Source organism: Suncus etruscus, chromosome 10 (assembly GCF_024139225.1).
Source record: "Suncus etruscus isolate mSunEtr1 chromosome 10, mSunEtr1.pri.cur, whole genome shotgun sequence".
NCBI classification, from domain to species: domain Eukaryota; kingdom Metazoa; phylum Chordata; class Mammalia; order Eulipotyphla; family Soricidae; genus Suncus; species Suncus etruscus.
In genome coordinates, this window is record NC_064857.1 from 82,398,007 (window position 1) to 82,416,014 (window position 18,008).

The 18,008-nt window shown below is 47.1% G+C and overlaps 1 protein-coding gene across 3 annotated transcripts in view; it reads left to right on the forward strand.

Moving 5' to 3' along the window:
- Window positions 1–18,008, forward strand: part of ST8SIA5 (ST8 alpha-N-acetyl-neuraminide alpha-2,8-sialyltransferase 5) — a 60,139-nt gene that overhangs the window by 10,384 nt on the left and 31,747 nt on the right. The window contains exon 2 of one of the 3 annotated variants that reach the window (XM_049781557.1): window positions 14,251–14,358. The exons of the other annotated variants lie outside the window; for them this stretch is intronic. Coding sequence (XP_049637514.1) covers window positions 14,251–14,358 — 108 coding nt within the window. The remainder of the gene's footprint in view (window positions 1–14,250; window positions 14,359–18,008) is intronic. 3 annotated transcript variants of the gene reach the window in all.

Here is an 18,008-nt window from a genome sequence, read left to right on the forward strand (position 1 = left end):
GTCTCCATTTTCTCTGGGTTTCTCCATAACAGGAATTGCCAGGAATTTCACTTCTTCCAGTAGGGTTCAAGGATCTAGTTTCTCTGCCTCCCTGAAAATGTTCGTTATGATCTTTCTGTGTGATTACAGCCCTTGTGGTTTTGAAGGTGATTTTATTGTGAGTTCTGTTTTGTGTTTTCCTGTGACTAATGATGCAGCTCATCTTTTCATTTGCTTATGGACTAATTTCACATCTTTGGAGAAATGCTCATCAGATCCTTTGTCCTTTTGTAAATGGGATGGTTTTTCTTTTTACCATGCTTTGAATTGCATGAGGTATTTATAGCTATAATGTATTGGGGCTGGGGCAATAGAATAGGGTAGACGGGCCCGGAGAGATAGCACAGCGGCGTTTGCCTTGCAAGCAGCCGATCCAGGACCTAAGGTGGTTGGTTCGAATCCCGGTGTCCCATATGGTCCCCCGTGCCTGCCAGGAGCTATTTCTGACCAGACAGCCAGGAGTGACCCCTGAGCACTGCCGGGTGTGGCCCAAAAACCAAAAACCAAAAACCAAAAAAAAAAAAAAGAATAGGGTAGAGCACTTGCACTTGCCTTGTATGTGGTCAGTCTTTTCAGTCCCTGGCATCTCACATGGTCACGGAGCATCAGTAGGAGCACCGAACAAGAAGAAAGCCTGAACACTGCTGGGTGTGACCCAATAACAAAAACAAAAAGAACCAAACCCATACTAGCAATATTGTTTATAAGATAAGTAATTTCTAAAAAACATCTCTCTTATTATTTGGGCTGTTGTCTCATTTTCCATACTAGCAATATTGTTTATAAGATAAGTAATTTCTAAAAAACATCTCTCTTATTATTTGGGCTGTTGTCTCATTTTCCTTTTTGCAGGGCTGGGAATGAAACCTAGAACCTTACATGAACAAGGACTGTGCTCTACTCTCAGCCATAAACATAGACTTGACTTTCTCGATGACACTTCAATACATAAATAAAATATTTTTACTTGTAAAGAGCTGCAATCCTTCTGTTCTTTTCAATGGTTGCTTATGGTTCAGGAATTAGATATAAGATACCATTCCCTCTGCCTCGTGTCACAAAGATTTAGTCTAATTTTTTCTTCTGAGTGGTTTATCATTTTAGTATGGATGCTGAGTCTTTCTGTTCCTTTTAAGTTTATTTTTGCAAATGGTGTGTGTGATTGATCCTGATTTTACAGCAAATGATAAAGTGTCATTCATTACTGAGTGTTTCTGCTGAGTTTTTTTTCCTAGCCTCTGTGCACTTAGAGTTATGAGCTCCTTGTCAACACTTCCCTGATGTGTATTGAAGACACTCTCACACATACGCTAGTTTACACGAACATCTTCCAGTGAACCTTCCTTGTCACAGTGGCTGTACTCATTTCTGCCTTAAAGTCACCTTTGTCTAATACTGATCAATAGCTTTAATTTGGTTGGTATTTGCTTGCCCTAAATGCTTCTATCCATTTTTCCTCAACATGTCCCATGCCCTTCATTTCATGTCCGTTACACTGTTCTGTGTCTTGTCTAGCCAACTTTGTCTTTTACCTGGCAAGTCTAGTATCTCTCCATGTTTTATGATGACCAATTTCTTAGGGTTTATGTATAACATCACCTTTGGTGCTTTTGTTTTTAATAGATCCTGCTTTGCCTCTGGGATTTCTTGGGCTGTCAGGAGGAGTTTGCTGCTGCAAACCTGAGCTTTGCTCTTGACCCGACCCACAGGACCACTGTGGCTTTGTGACTCGGCCCCTCTTTCCTTGCCAGATGATCCCTCATCCCTTTAAGAAAGTGTCATAGTCCCCTGAGTGATAGCACAGTGGATAGGGTGCTTGACTTGCATGATGCACCAGACTGGATTTAATCTGTGGTACCTTGAGCCCTCCAGGAGTGATTCCTGAGAATAGAGTCATGAGTAAGCCCAGCTGGGTGTGATCCTTCAAAAAAAAAAACAAAACAGAATAAGACAAAAAACAAACAAACAAAAAAAGCACCAAAAGGCATCTTAAACACATCTTGGTTATTAATTTAGGGTTTCCTAGTAAGGAATTTTGTATATTGGCACTCCTGGATAGTGGTTCCCTGGCCAGAGGCCTACAGGTGTTTATTAACAATGTTCCTCGGATCCATCTATGTCAGGTGGGACACAAGGGGTTCTGGGAAAGACATTGGTCAGTTCCAGGGCAGTTCTGCTGGGATGGTGCTGGGGTGAGGCTTCCTCACAGGTGAGGAGTTTGGGCTTTTCTGTCTCAGGTTTGCTAGACTTTGACTATGGGCTGTCTGTGACACATTGCCATTTGGCCAAGGCTCTGTCCCTATGTGAGGCTGTCCAGTAAGGGATCAGCTCCCAGGGCCTCTTTTCTCTCTAGGGGCCCCTGGTGCAGAGGGAGTTCTCTCAGTCTGTCCCTGAGGCTCAAGTTCCTTCCCTCACATCCCTGGGGTCAATCTGGACCTGGAGCCTCACTCTTGAAAGAAGGTGTCTCTTCTGTCTCCCAGCTTTGTTTTGCCTCCCTTTGTACCATCATCTGCCTCCTTTTGCTTTCTTCCTGCCCATACACATCCTATTTTGTGCCCCTTCCCAGCCATGGTGCTCCTTGCCTGCTGTGAGCCCAGCACTTCTTCCCAGTGCTGTCCTGGAATCTATGTGTTGTGTGTGTGTCTGTGTGTGTGTGTGTGTGTGTGTGTGTGTGTGTGTGTGTGTGTGTGTGTGTGTGTGTGTGCCTGTCTCCAAGGCTGGGGCAGGTGTGAGTCCAGAGGAAATGAAGCTGTCAAAGACAAGTCTCGACTTTGTGCTGCCTCCAGAGGGTCTCTTTGAAGGCAGTCAAGTGGTCCCCATATCAGGGACAAAGACAAGGGGCAGCCCCAGCAATGGGGATCTTGGGGGCACCCAAGGGTGCATCAGGGTTCTCTCTGGGGGATAATTCTGGGGTATATGCCAAGAGGAGGGGACCGTGGAGAGGAAGCTGACTGGAAGCTGGGCACTGGAGATGATGGGATTAGTGGGGGAGGTTTGCACCTTGCTGCAGAGCACCTTGTTTCCACTCAGTACAGGTCTGTTGTGCTCCTGCCTCAGGACTGAGACCCCAAGGAGAAGGGTGAGCCCACAGGGGGTAAACTGAAGCGTTTCACAGTCTTGTGTCCCTATGCTGGCTAAGCCCGAGAGTGTGGCTGCTTTTGCTCCGTGCTCCAGGTCCCTTATGAGCCAGGGCCATCCCCCACCCTACCAGCTGTGTAGCTGACCTGGGGGGCTCATGCCAGCTTCGGGGCATACACCCTGTAGCCCCGAACCTTCTATGCCCCGCCCCACCATGTCTATCTCTAGGTCTTGTTGACATTTGTACTTAGCAGTAAAACTGACCCTCATAGAAAATTTAGTGTCTCATATTTGCTCTCTCCAGCTTGGTTCACTTCTCATCTAATAGACTCACGCCCAATAATTGTCAGATGTGGCTCTTAGCTGTATACCATGAGGGATGACATTAACTGTTTACTTTTATTGACAGTGCATGAGCCACACCTAGCTGAAGCAGATAAACCCAGATGAGAAAGACTCACCTGTTAAACAGACACAATTGTCCTCACTTAGTCTCAGAGAAGGCGAGGCCCCTGGCAGGGCCCAAGGCCCATCAGAAACCATGGATGTTGTGTTTAGCCTGAAGTTCTAGACCTTGGAAGGTACTAGGCATTGATTATTGAAGAGAGGAAATTGTACTAATAGTATCCCATCATGTTTTCCTGACAAGGGACCAACCTCCCTTGTGATGGGAAGGATATGGCTGGCCCTTGGAGAACTAGCGGAGGGTCCTGGAGAATACAGGGCCCTTCTAAGAACTTGGCCATCATGGAAGATTATGAGAGAGTGTGTGATGAACTATTATGGCATCTCTCAGCAGCCTGAGATCTCCAGGAAGGCCTCCAGGTGGGACTATATGTGGTGCTAGGAGAACTAATGGGTATAGACACAGATATGGGGGTTGCTCTGGAGCAGGCAGTATCAAAGCTAGAGGAGCAGGTAAAAAGTCCAAGTGGGAGTGGGCTCTTTAGCTTGTCCTGATGTGTATGTCTGTGCTCACTCTTGCCAGAGAGGATGCCAGCCTATGATACTTGCCCTGGTAACCCCAGCACCCCAGCTCAGCCTTCCTCAGCAGATCTGTCCAGGGACCCATGTTTCCCTGGAGCCCCATAGCTGTCCCCTCACAGGAGCTGCTCCCCAAGACCGTTCTGTCTCTTCCAGGTGGGGCTGTGGGCTGCTGTGCTGCTTCTGATGCCAACTCATCTCTTTGGGTTTCCATACTGCCACCAGTACCTGCAGGGGCATCTCTGCCCCTCAACCTTCCTCCCAGTGCTAGCGCAGGGCTGTGTGCAGTCAGTCTAATCACTCAGGCTGATGAACTGGATTCATTTACTCATTTCTCAAGGGTCACACTGCTGCCTAAATTGAATGTTCTCTCCATGCTTGACCTGGGCTAACCAGTCCTGAGCTATATCTAGCATATAGCTATATATGCTATATATATGCTAGTCCTGAGCTATAGAGTATTTATGGAATATTGGAAATGTGTATGAATAATTAATGAAGTTAGTTTTGTGGGGGAGCCTCACAGGCTGTACTTAGGAAGTCTGGAAACCCCCCCCCACACACACACACACTGGTAATTATCTATCAATGCAAGGGCCCAAGGACTGGTGCTGCACAGGTCCTGCAATGCTGAGGATCTCTTGGCGACCTTGGCAGTTCTGGAGCCTCCAAGGCTGCACCCAGCAATGCTTAGGGACCATGTAGTGCCAGGCGTCTAATCTGAATTGGCCTAGCATATGCCCATAATGATAATAAATTTGTCCTCACACAGGCAAGGCAAATACTCTGCCTGAGCGACACATTCTGTAAGTCTAACACAACAGATTTCAAGACATAACTGGGGAGAGAGTACAATGGACAAGGCACTTGCCTTACACACAGTGGAACTGGGTGTTTTACTTATTTATTTACTTGAGCTTTTGGGCCACACCTGGCAGCATACAGTGGTTACTCCTGTCTCTACACTGAGAAATCACTCCTGGCAGGCTCGGGGGACCATGTGGATGCCAGGGATCGAACCTGGATTTGTCCCAGGTCAGCCTCATGCAAAGCAAATGTCCTACCTGCTGTGGTATCCCTCCAGTCCTGAACTGGGTATTATTTTTGGCACCCTATATACTCCCCCAATTCCCCTGAAGAATGGTCCTTGAGCACAGAATCAGGAATCAGCCCTGAAAACAGTTCTGAACAAACCCCCAAACAAACAACAACAACAACAAAATAGACATTGAGGGCATAGTACCTTCCCAAGAGTAAACCATCCCATTAAATGTTTTATATGTGAAGTGATAAATTTTAGGATTGAGTTTAAATATATCCAATGTAATTTAATATGAAATTTAATTCACCTGCCTTTTTCTGACTTAAGTAACTGAGATTCCTGGGTTCCCACGCAGCTGTAAGAATAGTGCAGGGAGAAGCCATCTGCCTGCTTTCCTGCTCTTGCCTTCTAGTTGAAACCTAGTGGGGAAGTATAGCACAGAGTCCTACCCATGAACTTGAGTCCAGCCCATCAACCTTTTTTGCCAATCTGTCCATTCTGCATGCATTTTTGTGTCTGTGCATTTCCAGCTATGCCAGTTTATTACACGCATTTAGCTTGGTTTATAATGTGGTCAGCAGAATGTTCTAGATTTCATAGGTGGCATTTTTGCAGAATGGCACTGTTCTGAGTACTGTTTGCCAAGATGCATGAAACAGTTCTATTGTTCTAGAGCTCTGAAGGAGAGGGACTGAGGGTGTGTGACATGTTTACAAACTGTGGGGACTCAGCACCCAGGGGGTGGGAATTTTCAGATGGACAGACCCCTCTGGCCACAGGCTGCCTCAAAAACTTGGGCTATAAATGGAGAACGGAGGTGATGTGTGTGAAATAGGGTGAGATCTCCAGCCCTAACTTTCCCCTCTTTCTCACACCCACTTTTCCACTTCCCCTCTGTTTCTACAAAGGCTTGAAGGGATCCCTAAAGTCAAGTTTGGGAGCCAGTGAGTCAGGCTAAAGGTTTAAGGGATGCCTGAAAGGAAGAGTAAGAGGATGGATTTCACAACCTTGAAATCAGGTTTGCAGGGAGCACTAAAGGGGCTTTTTGAAAAAGCAAATCAAACCACAAACATAATACATAACTTCTACAAAAGGGTGGCAGTGAATTTCTTCATCTCTGTATCCCACTCAGCAACCATGGCCTAAACTCACCCATCACAGAATGGCTGGATGGATCAGAAAACTGAACCCCACTTTCTCCTGCCTGCAACAGACATGCCAGAAACAATCAGAGTAAATGCAGCCTTCAAGTCAAAGGCTGGAGAGCAAGTTTACAGGCAATCAATTCCTCTGAAAAAAATCTGGGTTGACGTGAAATTTAAACAGGCCTGAGATGGGACCAGGGTGACAATCCTGGATAGGGTCTTGCTTTGCATATGGCCAACTCGGTTTGACCCTGACATCCTATATGGTCTCCTGATCTCACCAAGAGTGATCCCTGAGTGCAGAGCCAGGAGTAATGCCTGATTGCTGCTGGGTATGGCTCCCCTAACTAAAATAAATAAACAAAAAAAGAACAAAAACACTATCATATTATGGACAACTTGGTCAACCATGGTGCCTAAATTGAAAACAATATAAATAAAATGAATAAAGTATAGTTAATAAACAAAAAAACTTCACTGTCATAGAAATAAGAATGGCCATTCCCTAATGATTAAAGAGTCTATACATCATGAACCCAGACTCTTAATTGTACTATCAGATACTAAAACTGCCAACAGAGGTGCCAGAGCAGTATAGCAGAGGGGGTAGAGTGTTAGCCTTGAATGTGGCCACCTGGGTTTGATGCCTGGCATCCCATATAGCCCCCAAGCCTGCCAGGAGTGATTTCTGAGTGCAGGTTCAGGAGTAACCCCTGAGCACCACTGGTTGTGGCTCAAACCTCCCCCCAAAAAAAACAAAACAAAAAATACCAATAAAACCTGCCAACAGACCTGAAGTAAGATACTGATAGCAGCCTACTAGTGGTGGGAAGCTTCAACATCCCTCTGTTCCCAATAGATAGATCAATTGGGCAAAAATCCAACAAGGAACACTGACCTTAGTGGAGTCCTGCACTTCACCCAGCCTCAGGCCCATCACTCCATCAAGTACTCTGTCACTTATTTTTTCTGACTGATTTTAGGTTCCCAGTGCTGTGACCACAGATGTCTCCAAGGTGGTACCCTGCTTTGGTGTGTACATCTGGGAAATGCATCAGAGCCAAACTTCAAGTCATTTTTCCCTGCCTCTGCCTATTCCTCTGTCAGAGGCTAAACTGTGTATTGTGCTGTGGTATCCTCTCCCCATTGTCCCCAAACCACCACCATCTGCGCGCGCGCGCACACACACACACACACACACACACACACACACACACACACACACACACACACACACACACACACACACACACACACACACTCACTCATGATCCCATGTTGAGGGCCTGACCCCCAAAACCTGTACAGGAGACCTCATTTGGAAACAGGGTCATTGCAGATGTGGAAACAATGAAGGCAAACGTGGAATCAGCTAGGCGGTTGTTAATTTATACAGACCCCTAAATGAAAGTTGGTGACAGAGAAGCACCCTCACCAAAGCTTGGAGCCAGACTGATGCATCTTGGGAGAGAAGAAGTGGCTACTGTATTTTTTTTTTTTCCTCTCTCTGCTTAGAGAGATTCTCCTTGCGGGTTTCTGGATTTTATTTTCACCATGTCAGACTGGAGTAAGTGGGGGTGTCCCCTGAGCCTGGAGTTCTGGAAAAGAAAGATAAGAACACAGACTCCCACTGTTGGGGGCGGTTAAGGGGAGATGTGAAGGGGAAACTCTGGAGGCCAGGAGGCAGTCTCTACCCCACCAGCCTGCAGAAGACTGAGAGAAACACAAACCAGACTCCCTGACCCCAGGCTCACAAGCCACCCCAATAGCACCTTGATCTTGAACTTCAGCTTCCAGAGCAGCCGGATCATACCCTGCCATGACCGAGTCCCTGACCTGAGTTTCTCATGACATTGGGGGGCAGTCTTCTGACATGGGGCAGCCATCCTCCTCTGACTCTAAGGAAGTACTAAGTTGTTTAATTTACAAGTGTCTGAGGTTCCCCCCTCCTCGCCCCCATTTCTATATATAATCATTTCCAATTCACAGTCTTGTGACCCGAGTGACAGTTGATCCGATTTCTATTTCCCTTACGGAGATTGTGGGACCAGCACAGGAATGTTGTATACGCTGGAGAAGAAGGCACACTCAACTCTAGGGGCAGGAAGTCCCTTCCATATGTCTTTTCTCTTGGGGGGGGGTGCTTCCAAGGGGTGAGGTGGGAGTGCCCTGGAGTAGGTCAGACACCCCAGGGGTTCCAGCACCTGACCTTTAACCCACCTGGTTCCTTTGTTCCTCAGGGGAGTGGGAGCAGGTAGGGGGAGGGTCTCTTTCCTTACAAACTCCCACCCTGAGCCCCACATGAAAGCCCCTAGCCCCAGGGGGATGAAAACACTTCTTTCCCCCCCCCCCCCAGGTGTCTAGTGTGTCTCGAAAAATCATATGAGTCATTGGTGAGTCAGGAGATGAGGACAGGAGAGAACATGGAACCGGTAATTAGGCCCATTATTCCCCCTTTGCAAGGCTTCCCAGCTGGCAGGCACTTCCGCTTTGATCTGGGGGGAATGGTGTCGTCTTTCCTGACCACACCACCCATGGGAAATGGGGAGAACTGAGGAGCTAGAGCCCTCCCACGTGAGCTCTCTGCATCTCAGAACATGATGCTAGGTCCCTTCATCTTTGGGCCCCAGAATTTTGGGGGCCCTAAGACTCCAGACTGATGGAGCTGACACTTCCCCACTTATTTATAGGCTCCCGAGTCTCAGTTGCAGGGGACCCCCCCACCTGTACCTCTCAAGCCTTCCCTTCCCTTCAGCAAGCCCCAGAACAGATCCTAGGGACAGTCATTGCTAGTGATGGAAAGTTCTAGCTTCTTCTGGAATATTCTTCCCTCTCCCTACCTCCCAACTCATCTGTTCTTTCACCCCCTACATCCCTCAGTCTTCTTTTCTGAAAAGACCACCAATAATACCCCATCTGCATCCCAAGCTTCACACCCCTTTTGCACCCTCTGTATTTCCAGGACAGCACCACTTCTCCCTGTCGGGTTAAACATGGCCCTTCAATAATAATAATGATGGAGCTGGAAAGATAGGACAAGTAAGGCTCTTGCCTATCATGTGGTCCACCCAGGTTTGATCCCAGCACTGCATACAGAGTCAGGAATAAGCCCTGGTGCAGCCCTCAGACAAAAAAGAAACAAACCTCTCCCCCCTCCGAAAAAAAAAAAAACACAAAATCAAAACAGATATAGAGGGACTGGAGTGATAGCACAGCAGATAGAGTGTTTGCCTTGCACTGGCTGACCTGAATTTGATCCCTGACATCCCATATAGGTCCCTGAGCCTGCCAGGAGTGATTCCTGAGTGCAAGACAGGAGTAAACTCTGAGCACTGCTGGGTGTGGCAAAAAAACAACAGACAGACAAACAATAAAACCAACCCCTCCCCCAAACAAAAAACCATTAGAAGTGGAGGGGTGCCAGAGACAGCTCACAGGGGTATGTGCTTTGGGGCAAGCTCCAGCTGGAGATCCCTGGCACCACATAGTCCCCCAAGACTGAGCTGGAAATAGCCCCTATACACCTCTGGGTGTGGCCTTAAGTTCCCCTGATTGAGTCCTCCTCAAGAACCTGGGTTTTGGGGAGGAACAGAAGTGGAGCTGCTCTAGCCTGGCCAGTGCTCACGGCTCTCCAGGCTACAGTTACTTTGGCCCAGCCTCCCAAGGTGTGTCCCCTGGCCTGGCCACGTAGAGGGAAATGAGAAGTTTTGGGTGAGAGACCTCTAAACCATCTCTCTGGGCTTCCTGGATGGACTCAGGGTGGTCCCTTCCCTGACTCTGAGGCCCTGGTTTAGTTCCTAACCAGAAGGGCACATCAGCCAGGCCCTCTCACATCACACCCCTCACCCTTCACCAGTGTGCTAACAGGGAGGAGAAATGCAGATGAATAATTCAATAGCTTCTCCTCCCACTGTAGTTATTATTTTTTTTTATTTTGTGAATGACTCTCTTTTATTCATTTCAGTTTTGAATACAAAGGTCCCAGGGTTGGCCTTGTAATAACTGCAGCTCTATCCTGAGCCCAGTGCTTTGTCAGTTAGTGGGGATGATCACCTGGATTTTCTCTGGGTGTGGGAGGCAGATCTTCTGCATGAGACAAAGGTTGAAGGTCATGGTCCCAGCTGAAGTGGCTGGTATCCATTGTCTCCCTCCTAGAATGGTGGTCAGGACTGAGTGAGATGGTATGAAGAAGCAAGTCCCAGCTAGAGTGAGTGTCCTTACGACTTGCGAAAGGGCATGTTTGATCTCATAGGGTTTCAAAATGAAATTCACATCGCTAATGTGATGGCAGCGCCCAGTGCTGGCTCCTGCTGTACTTTAATTGTTTTTGTTTTTGGTCTACACCTTGCAATGCTCAAGGATAACCCTGACTCTGCACTCAGGAATCACTCCTGATGATGCTTTGTTTTGTTTTTTTGTTTTTGTTTTTGTGTCACACCCGGCAGCACTCAGGGGTTCTTCCTGACTCTATGCTCAGAAATCGCCCCCAGCAGGCTCGGGAGACCATATAAAATGCCGGGATTCAAACCAATGACCTTCTGCATGAAAGGCAAACACCTTACCTCTGTGCTATCTTTCCAGCCCCTCCTGTTCCACTTTTTTTTGTTTTGTTTTGTTTTTGGGCCACACCCGGCACTGCTCAGGGGTTGCTCCTGGCTGTCTGCTCAGAAATAGCTCCTGGCAGGCATGGGGGACCATATGGGACACCGGGATTCGAACCAACCACCTTTGGTCCTGGATCAGCTGCTTGCAAGGCAAACGCCGCTCTACTATCTCTCCGGGCCCTCCTGCTCTACTTTTATTGGATCTTTTTCACCAGACTTTTACAGAGCCTGGTGCCATCTATGAGGCCCAGTGTGAGCACAATGGCTTGTTAAAAGAAAGAAGGGCATTCTGGGATTTTTTGACTTGAGAGGTTCATGATGGAGAATGACTGTTGACTTGTGTAGCCAGGACAGATCCATCAGGCAGGCCAGCCTCCCACCCCACCTCAGTACATATTGTATCCTTGAGCTAAGCCTTGATTCTTGGAGGACTTCTAAGGGGGATGCTAACCCTAAGGCCCCCAACCTCTACGTAAGTCTAAGTTCTTCTGATGGGTGAGAGTAGGATGAGAGGTATGAAGTGGGGTAAGCCTCCTCATACTAGCTCGAAGAGGCCTGGGTGGCAGAAGCCATGCTAGAGAAAAACTTGTAAGTCTGCCCATACCCTTTCTGGTCTTAGTGCAAAGAGGTGGTCAAGCTTGGGCTTCCTTGTGGGTCCTTTATTGACTCCAGCTTTTCTTGGGACTCTCCTATCGCTGTGCAGCAGAGGGTGACCTTAAAGCATTTGCCTCTGCTTTCTTCCTTGAATATGACTAAGACTTGATCCTAGTGTTTGAAGCCAATAACACAGAAAGAACAGTTCCTGTAGGCTTTCCTGCGGAGATCAAGGGTGATATTACTCAGCTGAGATTGTGTGTAAGGATCAATGGGATGGTCTTTTCCTTCTGAGGCACCTGGCTAGGCTTTCCCTGGATCCCACCAGTAGTAAATGTTAGTAGGGTTATTTGTTCGACTTGCAGCCATGGGCATGTTCCCAAGTCCGCCTGAGCTGTGTCCTCTCTCATGCAAATTCTGGAGCCAATTTCGCATCAGTTCTTTTGGAAATTGAGGCCATGTACATAAATTGAGGTTGTTAATAGTATGGAGTCAATCAGTATCTCTCTAAACTGAACCCAAAATTCTCCCCCAAGAAATACCTTGTGCATCTCTTAAAAATATAGTGATCCCTCTGTGAGTAGATCCTTCTGGAACTCATATTACATGAACTGATCCTCCTAAGCACTGCTGGGTGCAGCTCTGGAGATACCTAAGCACTGCCTACATCACCTCCAGCAGCTCAGGGTTGAAGCATCACTGCATTCTCAGGCATTCTTTGAACCACCTGTCAGCCAAGAACCACTGGACACTGTCTGGGGAGTGTTTTTTCCCCCTGGAAAAATTTCTTGAAATCAATAGATAAACCAACGGGAATAGTTTTTTGGTTTGCTGTTGGGCCATATATGGCTGTACTTAGGACTTTCTCGTGGTTCTCCCATTGGTATCTGGGGAACCCTATGTGGTGCTAGAGATTAAACCCAGGTTGATTGTGTATAAGACAAGTGCCTTACCTGCTGTACTAACTTTGCACCCCCAATAAAAGAAAATGTATTTATATGATAGTCAATATATTGCACCTAATAATTATTATATGGAATTATGTATAATACATGCAAGTAATATGTAAATATATAGTTTTCCATAAACATGGATATTATATATCTATGGAATACCTATCTCATCTGTGGAATATTTATCCTATCTGTTGGAATATCCTGTCTATGGAATATCTGTATTATAGTGAGGTAAAGATATGACATCATCATTTATATATAAATAAAATATAACATCTCCAGAAGCTGAGATGACTCCAAGGGCATTTTGCTGAGATATCTGACACTGTCCTCTCAGACTGAGTGTCCTTCAGTTATGGAGATGAGAGTCTGAGAAAGACCCAGTAGTGGGGTAACCCAGCCGAGCTTGGGGAAGCCCCCCATCTGTTGTCTCTTGCTACTGAGGCTCTCTAGAAACTGGGCTGACATATTGAGGGGGGGGAATGACAGGGCTTTGAGGAAGGGGCTGCTCATAGAGGATGGGGCACTGGGACACTTTGGGGCAAGGTCGCCAGAGATGTGCAAGATCATTCTCCTTCTTGCAGGCTGGGGACAGAAACTTGAGACTTCACAGGGGTCACTCAGGATCTTTGTGTTTTTGCTTGTCTTTGTTTTGGGACCAAATGGTGATACTTGGGACGATTCCTGGCTCATTGCTAATTTTTTTTTCAGAGGGGCTCAGGAGACCATGCAGTACTAGGGATGATGCAAAGCACATGCTCAACCCTTTCATTCCTTCTCTAGCTTGGGACCTGCCTGTTACTGGCTGGTCTGAGTGGAGCAGAGCCTGTCCAGCAGCCTTCATTGTCTTAGGTATCCTTTGTTAATAGAGTTTTTCTTCTGAGGATTTTAAAGCTTAAAGGTTTTACTATTACTCCTTTACAAAAATATTTAGGGCCATACCAGGTAGTCCTCAGGACTTACTCTGGATTCTGTGATCAGAGATTACTCTAGGTGGGGCTTGATGATCCATATGGGGTGCTGGGAACCAAACTCGGGTCAACTGTATGCAAGGCAAGTGCCCTACCCTCCATATTGTCTCTTTGGCCCCAGTTACTTTTTCTTTTTGGTAAACCTTACTCATGGGTGAGTGTTTTGAACAATCTCTTCACATTTAAGATAAATCTCTAGAAGATCCTTTGGTGCTCAGTGAAGTGAGCATTGTCTAAAGATAATGGTTCTCATCCAGAGTAATTATGCCTCCATAGGTCACTTGGCAGTGTCTGGAGACAGGGGGTTGGGGTATGTATTACTCGTTAGGCAGTAGAACCATGAGTGAGAGTCCATGGTCTTTCACTAGTAAGTGATGGTGATGTGGTGATGCATTGGAAAGTTGGGTTTCATAAAAACTACAATGTCTGGCTTCTGGTGCAAGCTTGCTCACCAGCTTGCCCTTCCCATGGTGAACTCTAGAGGTTGGGGTTGGAGATACAGAGACCAGGGACCAGAGAGCTCCGTGACCTTGACCTTGCTACTTCTCTAGTTTATGTGTGACTTATGTATGATTTGGCCTGGTGGGTGAGTGAGCCTAGACTGATGTGGACACTCTGGAAAGCTCTGTGGTGCTCTCTCCTCCTTCTCTTCCTTCTCCTCCTCCTCCTCCACCTCCTCCACCTCATCTTCCTCCTCCTCCTGGCTCTACTTTCCTCAGGCCTTGGCCAAGTGTACTCAAGGACAGGTGTCACTTGGGGCCATGACAGAATGCGGTTCTGGCAGACAGGTGAGACCCAGCACTAGAGTGTATACCGACTGCCCCATTCTTTTACCAGAGGCCTCGAATTCGGTTGGCAGAGTGGCGACCCGCTGGCCAATTGGACGGGGTTCTTTAATGCCACCGACGACCCAGCAGTGCAGAGCAGCAGTGACTCCAGCTCCAGGTACAGCCCGGGTGAATGACCAGGGAAGGTGGGAAGCTCATCCTGGGATGACCCATGGCCCTTGCCCTATGACCCCCTCTACTGGAGGACCCACGGAGTGCAGTGGGAAGACAGGAATCAAGAGAGAGGAGTAGGCTCAGCATTGTGTCACTGCATTTGGGGATCCTGCCTTGTCTCCTTTGACTTGAAGGGTGATGTAGAACCAGTCATGGAAAAGTAGGCACCGATTATGACACAATGAGCGCCAATCATCTCAAAGTAAGGACCAGTCACAGCAACATAGGGCCAATCACAGAAAACGAGGGCCCAATCACAGTAGAGGCTAATCACTGCAAAGTAAAAGCCAATCACGGTAAAGTGGGGACCAATCAAAAAATAGGGACTAGTCACTGCCTAATAAGAGCCAATCTCAGCAAAGTAGGACTTTCTTAGCAAAGTAGGTGACTCACTGCCATGTATCTCATGGTGTGAGGGTGCAGGGAGTGGAGGCACTCATGGCAGAGTCTGGGTCTCAGGTCTCCAATTGAAGTAGTGTAATAGCTTTGTCTTGTGACAGGGGTTTTGGGTATCAGATCCCAATGGTGATTCGTTTGTTGTTGGTTGGGAGGCTTGAGGTGTGGGGGGCTGTCCTCTGAGTGCCCTGTACTCTGAATCCTATAGGCATACAGTCCTTCCTCTGCCCTCAGGCAAGGCTGGACTTGGCTAGGGAAGACCCAAGTTGTGCAGAGGGCAATGCAATTTAATATTCATCTTGTCATGAGGTTATTTCTTGGATCTGCCACAGCACTTGGAGCTAAAATCAGCAGTTAAGGACACTGTGTATTCAGGAGTAGAATTTGGTTTAATATTCATGGGCTTGAATGAAAATGGAATCCTCTCTGCTGGGGTGTGCTCTTTGAGGGAAGGCATGGAGGTGGGTATTTTTGGACCAGGCAGTTGTAGGGCATTAGGCGTGGCTGGAACCTGTCTGCTCAGGGTTCAGAGAGGCTGACAGCATTTGGTTCCTTGATTTTTGCTTTTCTTAGTGAGGGCATCAGACTGTGGCTACAAAGCTCAGGGTTATGGGGGTGTCCCCACCCCCACAGCTCAGGCTTTTGCTCGAACCTCTTAGGGCCACAGCTTTTGTCTGTATGTATGATGGGAGGTCAAGTGAGTGGAGTGGTTGGATGAAACCCACAAAGAGAAGACCAAGTGGCCTTACCTAGACTACCCTCCACACTCAGATGGGGATGATATAGGATTGTTGTCAGGGGTCTGTCTGTTAGAGGACTCATTGAAGAGCTTGTGGACAGCTTTTGGCCAGAAAATAGGACTAAACTGAATGTGGGACCAGGCCTAGGTTAAGGCATCTGGGCCTCCAGTGCTGGTCCTCTGTCAGCAGAACTGACTCCCTATTTTTCCTGCCTTTTCAACCCTCTTCTGGCCTAGTTTCCTATCTCCACCCCTAATCCCAGCTCTCCTCTTTTTCTCCCTCTGGATCCCTTCTCCTTTATTCTCTTTCCTGTTCTCAGTCCCACAGGCCAGTCCCCTCTGCCATGGCATCAGAGACTCTCTTGGTCTTTTCCATTTTGGTATTGACCTGAGAGGCCCATTATTCCAAAGCATCCCCAGCCGGTTTGATTTTCTTTCAGAGAGGTGCCCTTTGCCCTTTGCCCAAGACCTCCCCTTTCATAGAGTAAATGTGATGATCACACTTCTCGTAGTTTTGACTGGACTAGTCATAGTTTTAAATGGACCTTTCAAGAAGTCATTATATATACAGTTAAACTCAGGCTGGAAAGGTAGTTTAGGAGTAACGGTGCTTGCCTTGCATGCAGCTGACTCTGGTTCCATCCCTGGTACCAAGCTCCCCAGAACCCTGCCAGAAGTGTGATCCCTGAGCATAGTCAGGTGTAGCCCAAGCAAATAACACCCCTTAAACACACACACACACACACACAGACAGAGAGAGAGAAATAGAGAGAGACAGAGAGAGAACACTAAACAGGTAAACCAGTTAAAAGACTGGTTAATGGTTAACCTTATTAGAATGGAGGGGTACCTTGGAAGTTTCTTTTTTCTTTGTTTTTATAGAGAAGTTCCTCAGTTGGAAGGCCACTTGGTCTACATTTGGGAGGTGTCTGGGATTAAACACAGGGCCTCACACATACCAAGAATGCGTTTCACCCCTTTGAGCTATCTCTCTGACTCCCAGATACATTATTGAAGAAGTAGCTCTGACTTCTGTGCAGTTGGTGGGGCATGCTGAGGAGAGGGTGGCCTGAAAAGCAGGGTGCAGCCATCACAGGGGGAAGCCTGGATTCTTTCCCTGGCACCATACAGCTGGACACTGCCAACTGTGGGTCCATCCAGTGCCTTTGAAGGGCTTGAGAGATGACTTAGGAAGGACATCATGGTAAGTCCTCTCCCCATCCATCTGTGTCCGGAATTTAGGATGAACTTGGTGGTTGATGTTCTTTGTCTAGTGCATAATTCAACACCTGCCATATTTCGCTATCTATAGTTGTGTGGTGTATTGAAGTGTGGTTCAATCACCATCATTTATTATTCATGGTGCTGGAAGGAAAGTCGGGAGGCACCATATTTAAGCAGAGGATCCAAAGTCGCAATAGGGGAAAAAGTGACTCATAAGTTATGTCCTCCATCAGGAACCACAAGGAGAGGGAACAGCTCCAGATGATAGGTGGGAAGATGCAAACAGGTCCACAGAGGAAATGGGGCCAGGGAGCGCTCGGAAAGGCAGCAGGCCAGCCTGTGCATGGCCAGCAGCTGGGTCACGATCAAGCCCAGTTGGAAAATGTTTGTGTTATAAAACACTCGGATGATAGCTGGACTGATTTCCAGTTGGGGCCTGCAAGTGCCCAATACAGTGTCCTTTGGGGAAAAGCTTTAATGAGCAGGTAGAAATAATTCCTGACCTGCAAATGCTTCTGAGTGGATGTTTTGAACTGCATTGTCTTGCATGCTGAAGTTCTGTTTCTTCCCATCTTTGAATTCTAATGCCCTCTCCCAACCCCTCCATTTGACATGTAGATGCTTGGTCAGAGGAAAAATATGACTGAATCAGTAATTCTCAAGACAATAGGGATGAGGGCCAGGAGGACCAGCCCAAAGTTGGAAGCTTGCCACAAATACTGGGCAAGTGTGGTTAGGGCAGAGAAGGGACCACTATGACAATGCTAGTTGGAACTGATCACTCTGAACAAGAACTGAGTGCTGAAAGTAAGTAAAATGATATGCATGATACTCTTTCACTAACAATATTGAAAACCACAGTGTCTAAAAGGAAAAAGGTGGAGAGAGAAAGGCAGATAGAGAGAGAGAGAAGAGGAAGAGGAAAAATGTCTGCCATAGGCCAGGCAGGGGAGAGGGCAGGGAAAGGTTGGGATGGAAACTGGGATCATTGGTGGCAGGAATGTGCACAGGTGAAGGGTGTTGGACATTGTATGACTGAAACTCAATCATGAAAAACCTTGTAATTGTGTGTCTCATGGTGATTCAATTCAATCATTTATTTCATTTAAAATGAATTAAAAAAAAAAAAAAGAATGACTGAATCAAGGGCCCAGTAAAGGCAATAAAGCTATGTCAATGTCTGTGGACACTTCGGGAGAGATGCTTCTTTGTACCAACCCTTGTTCCTTTCTTTT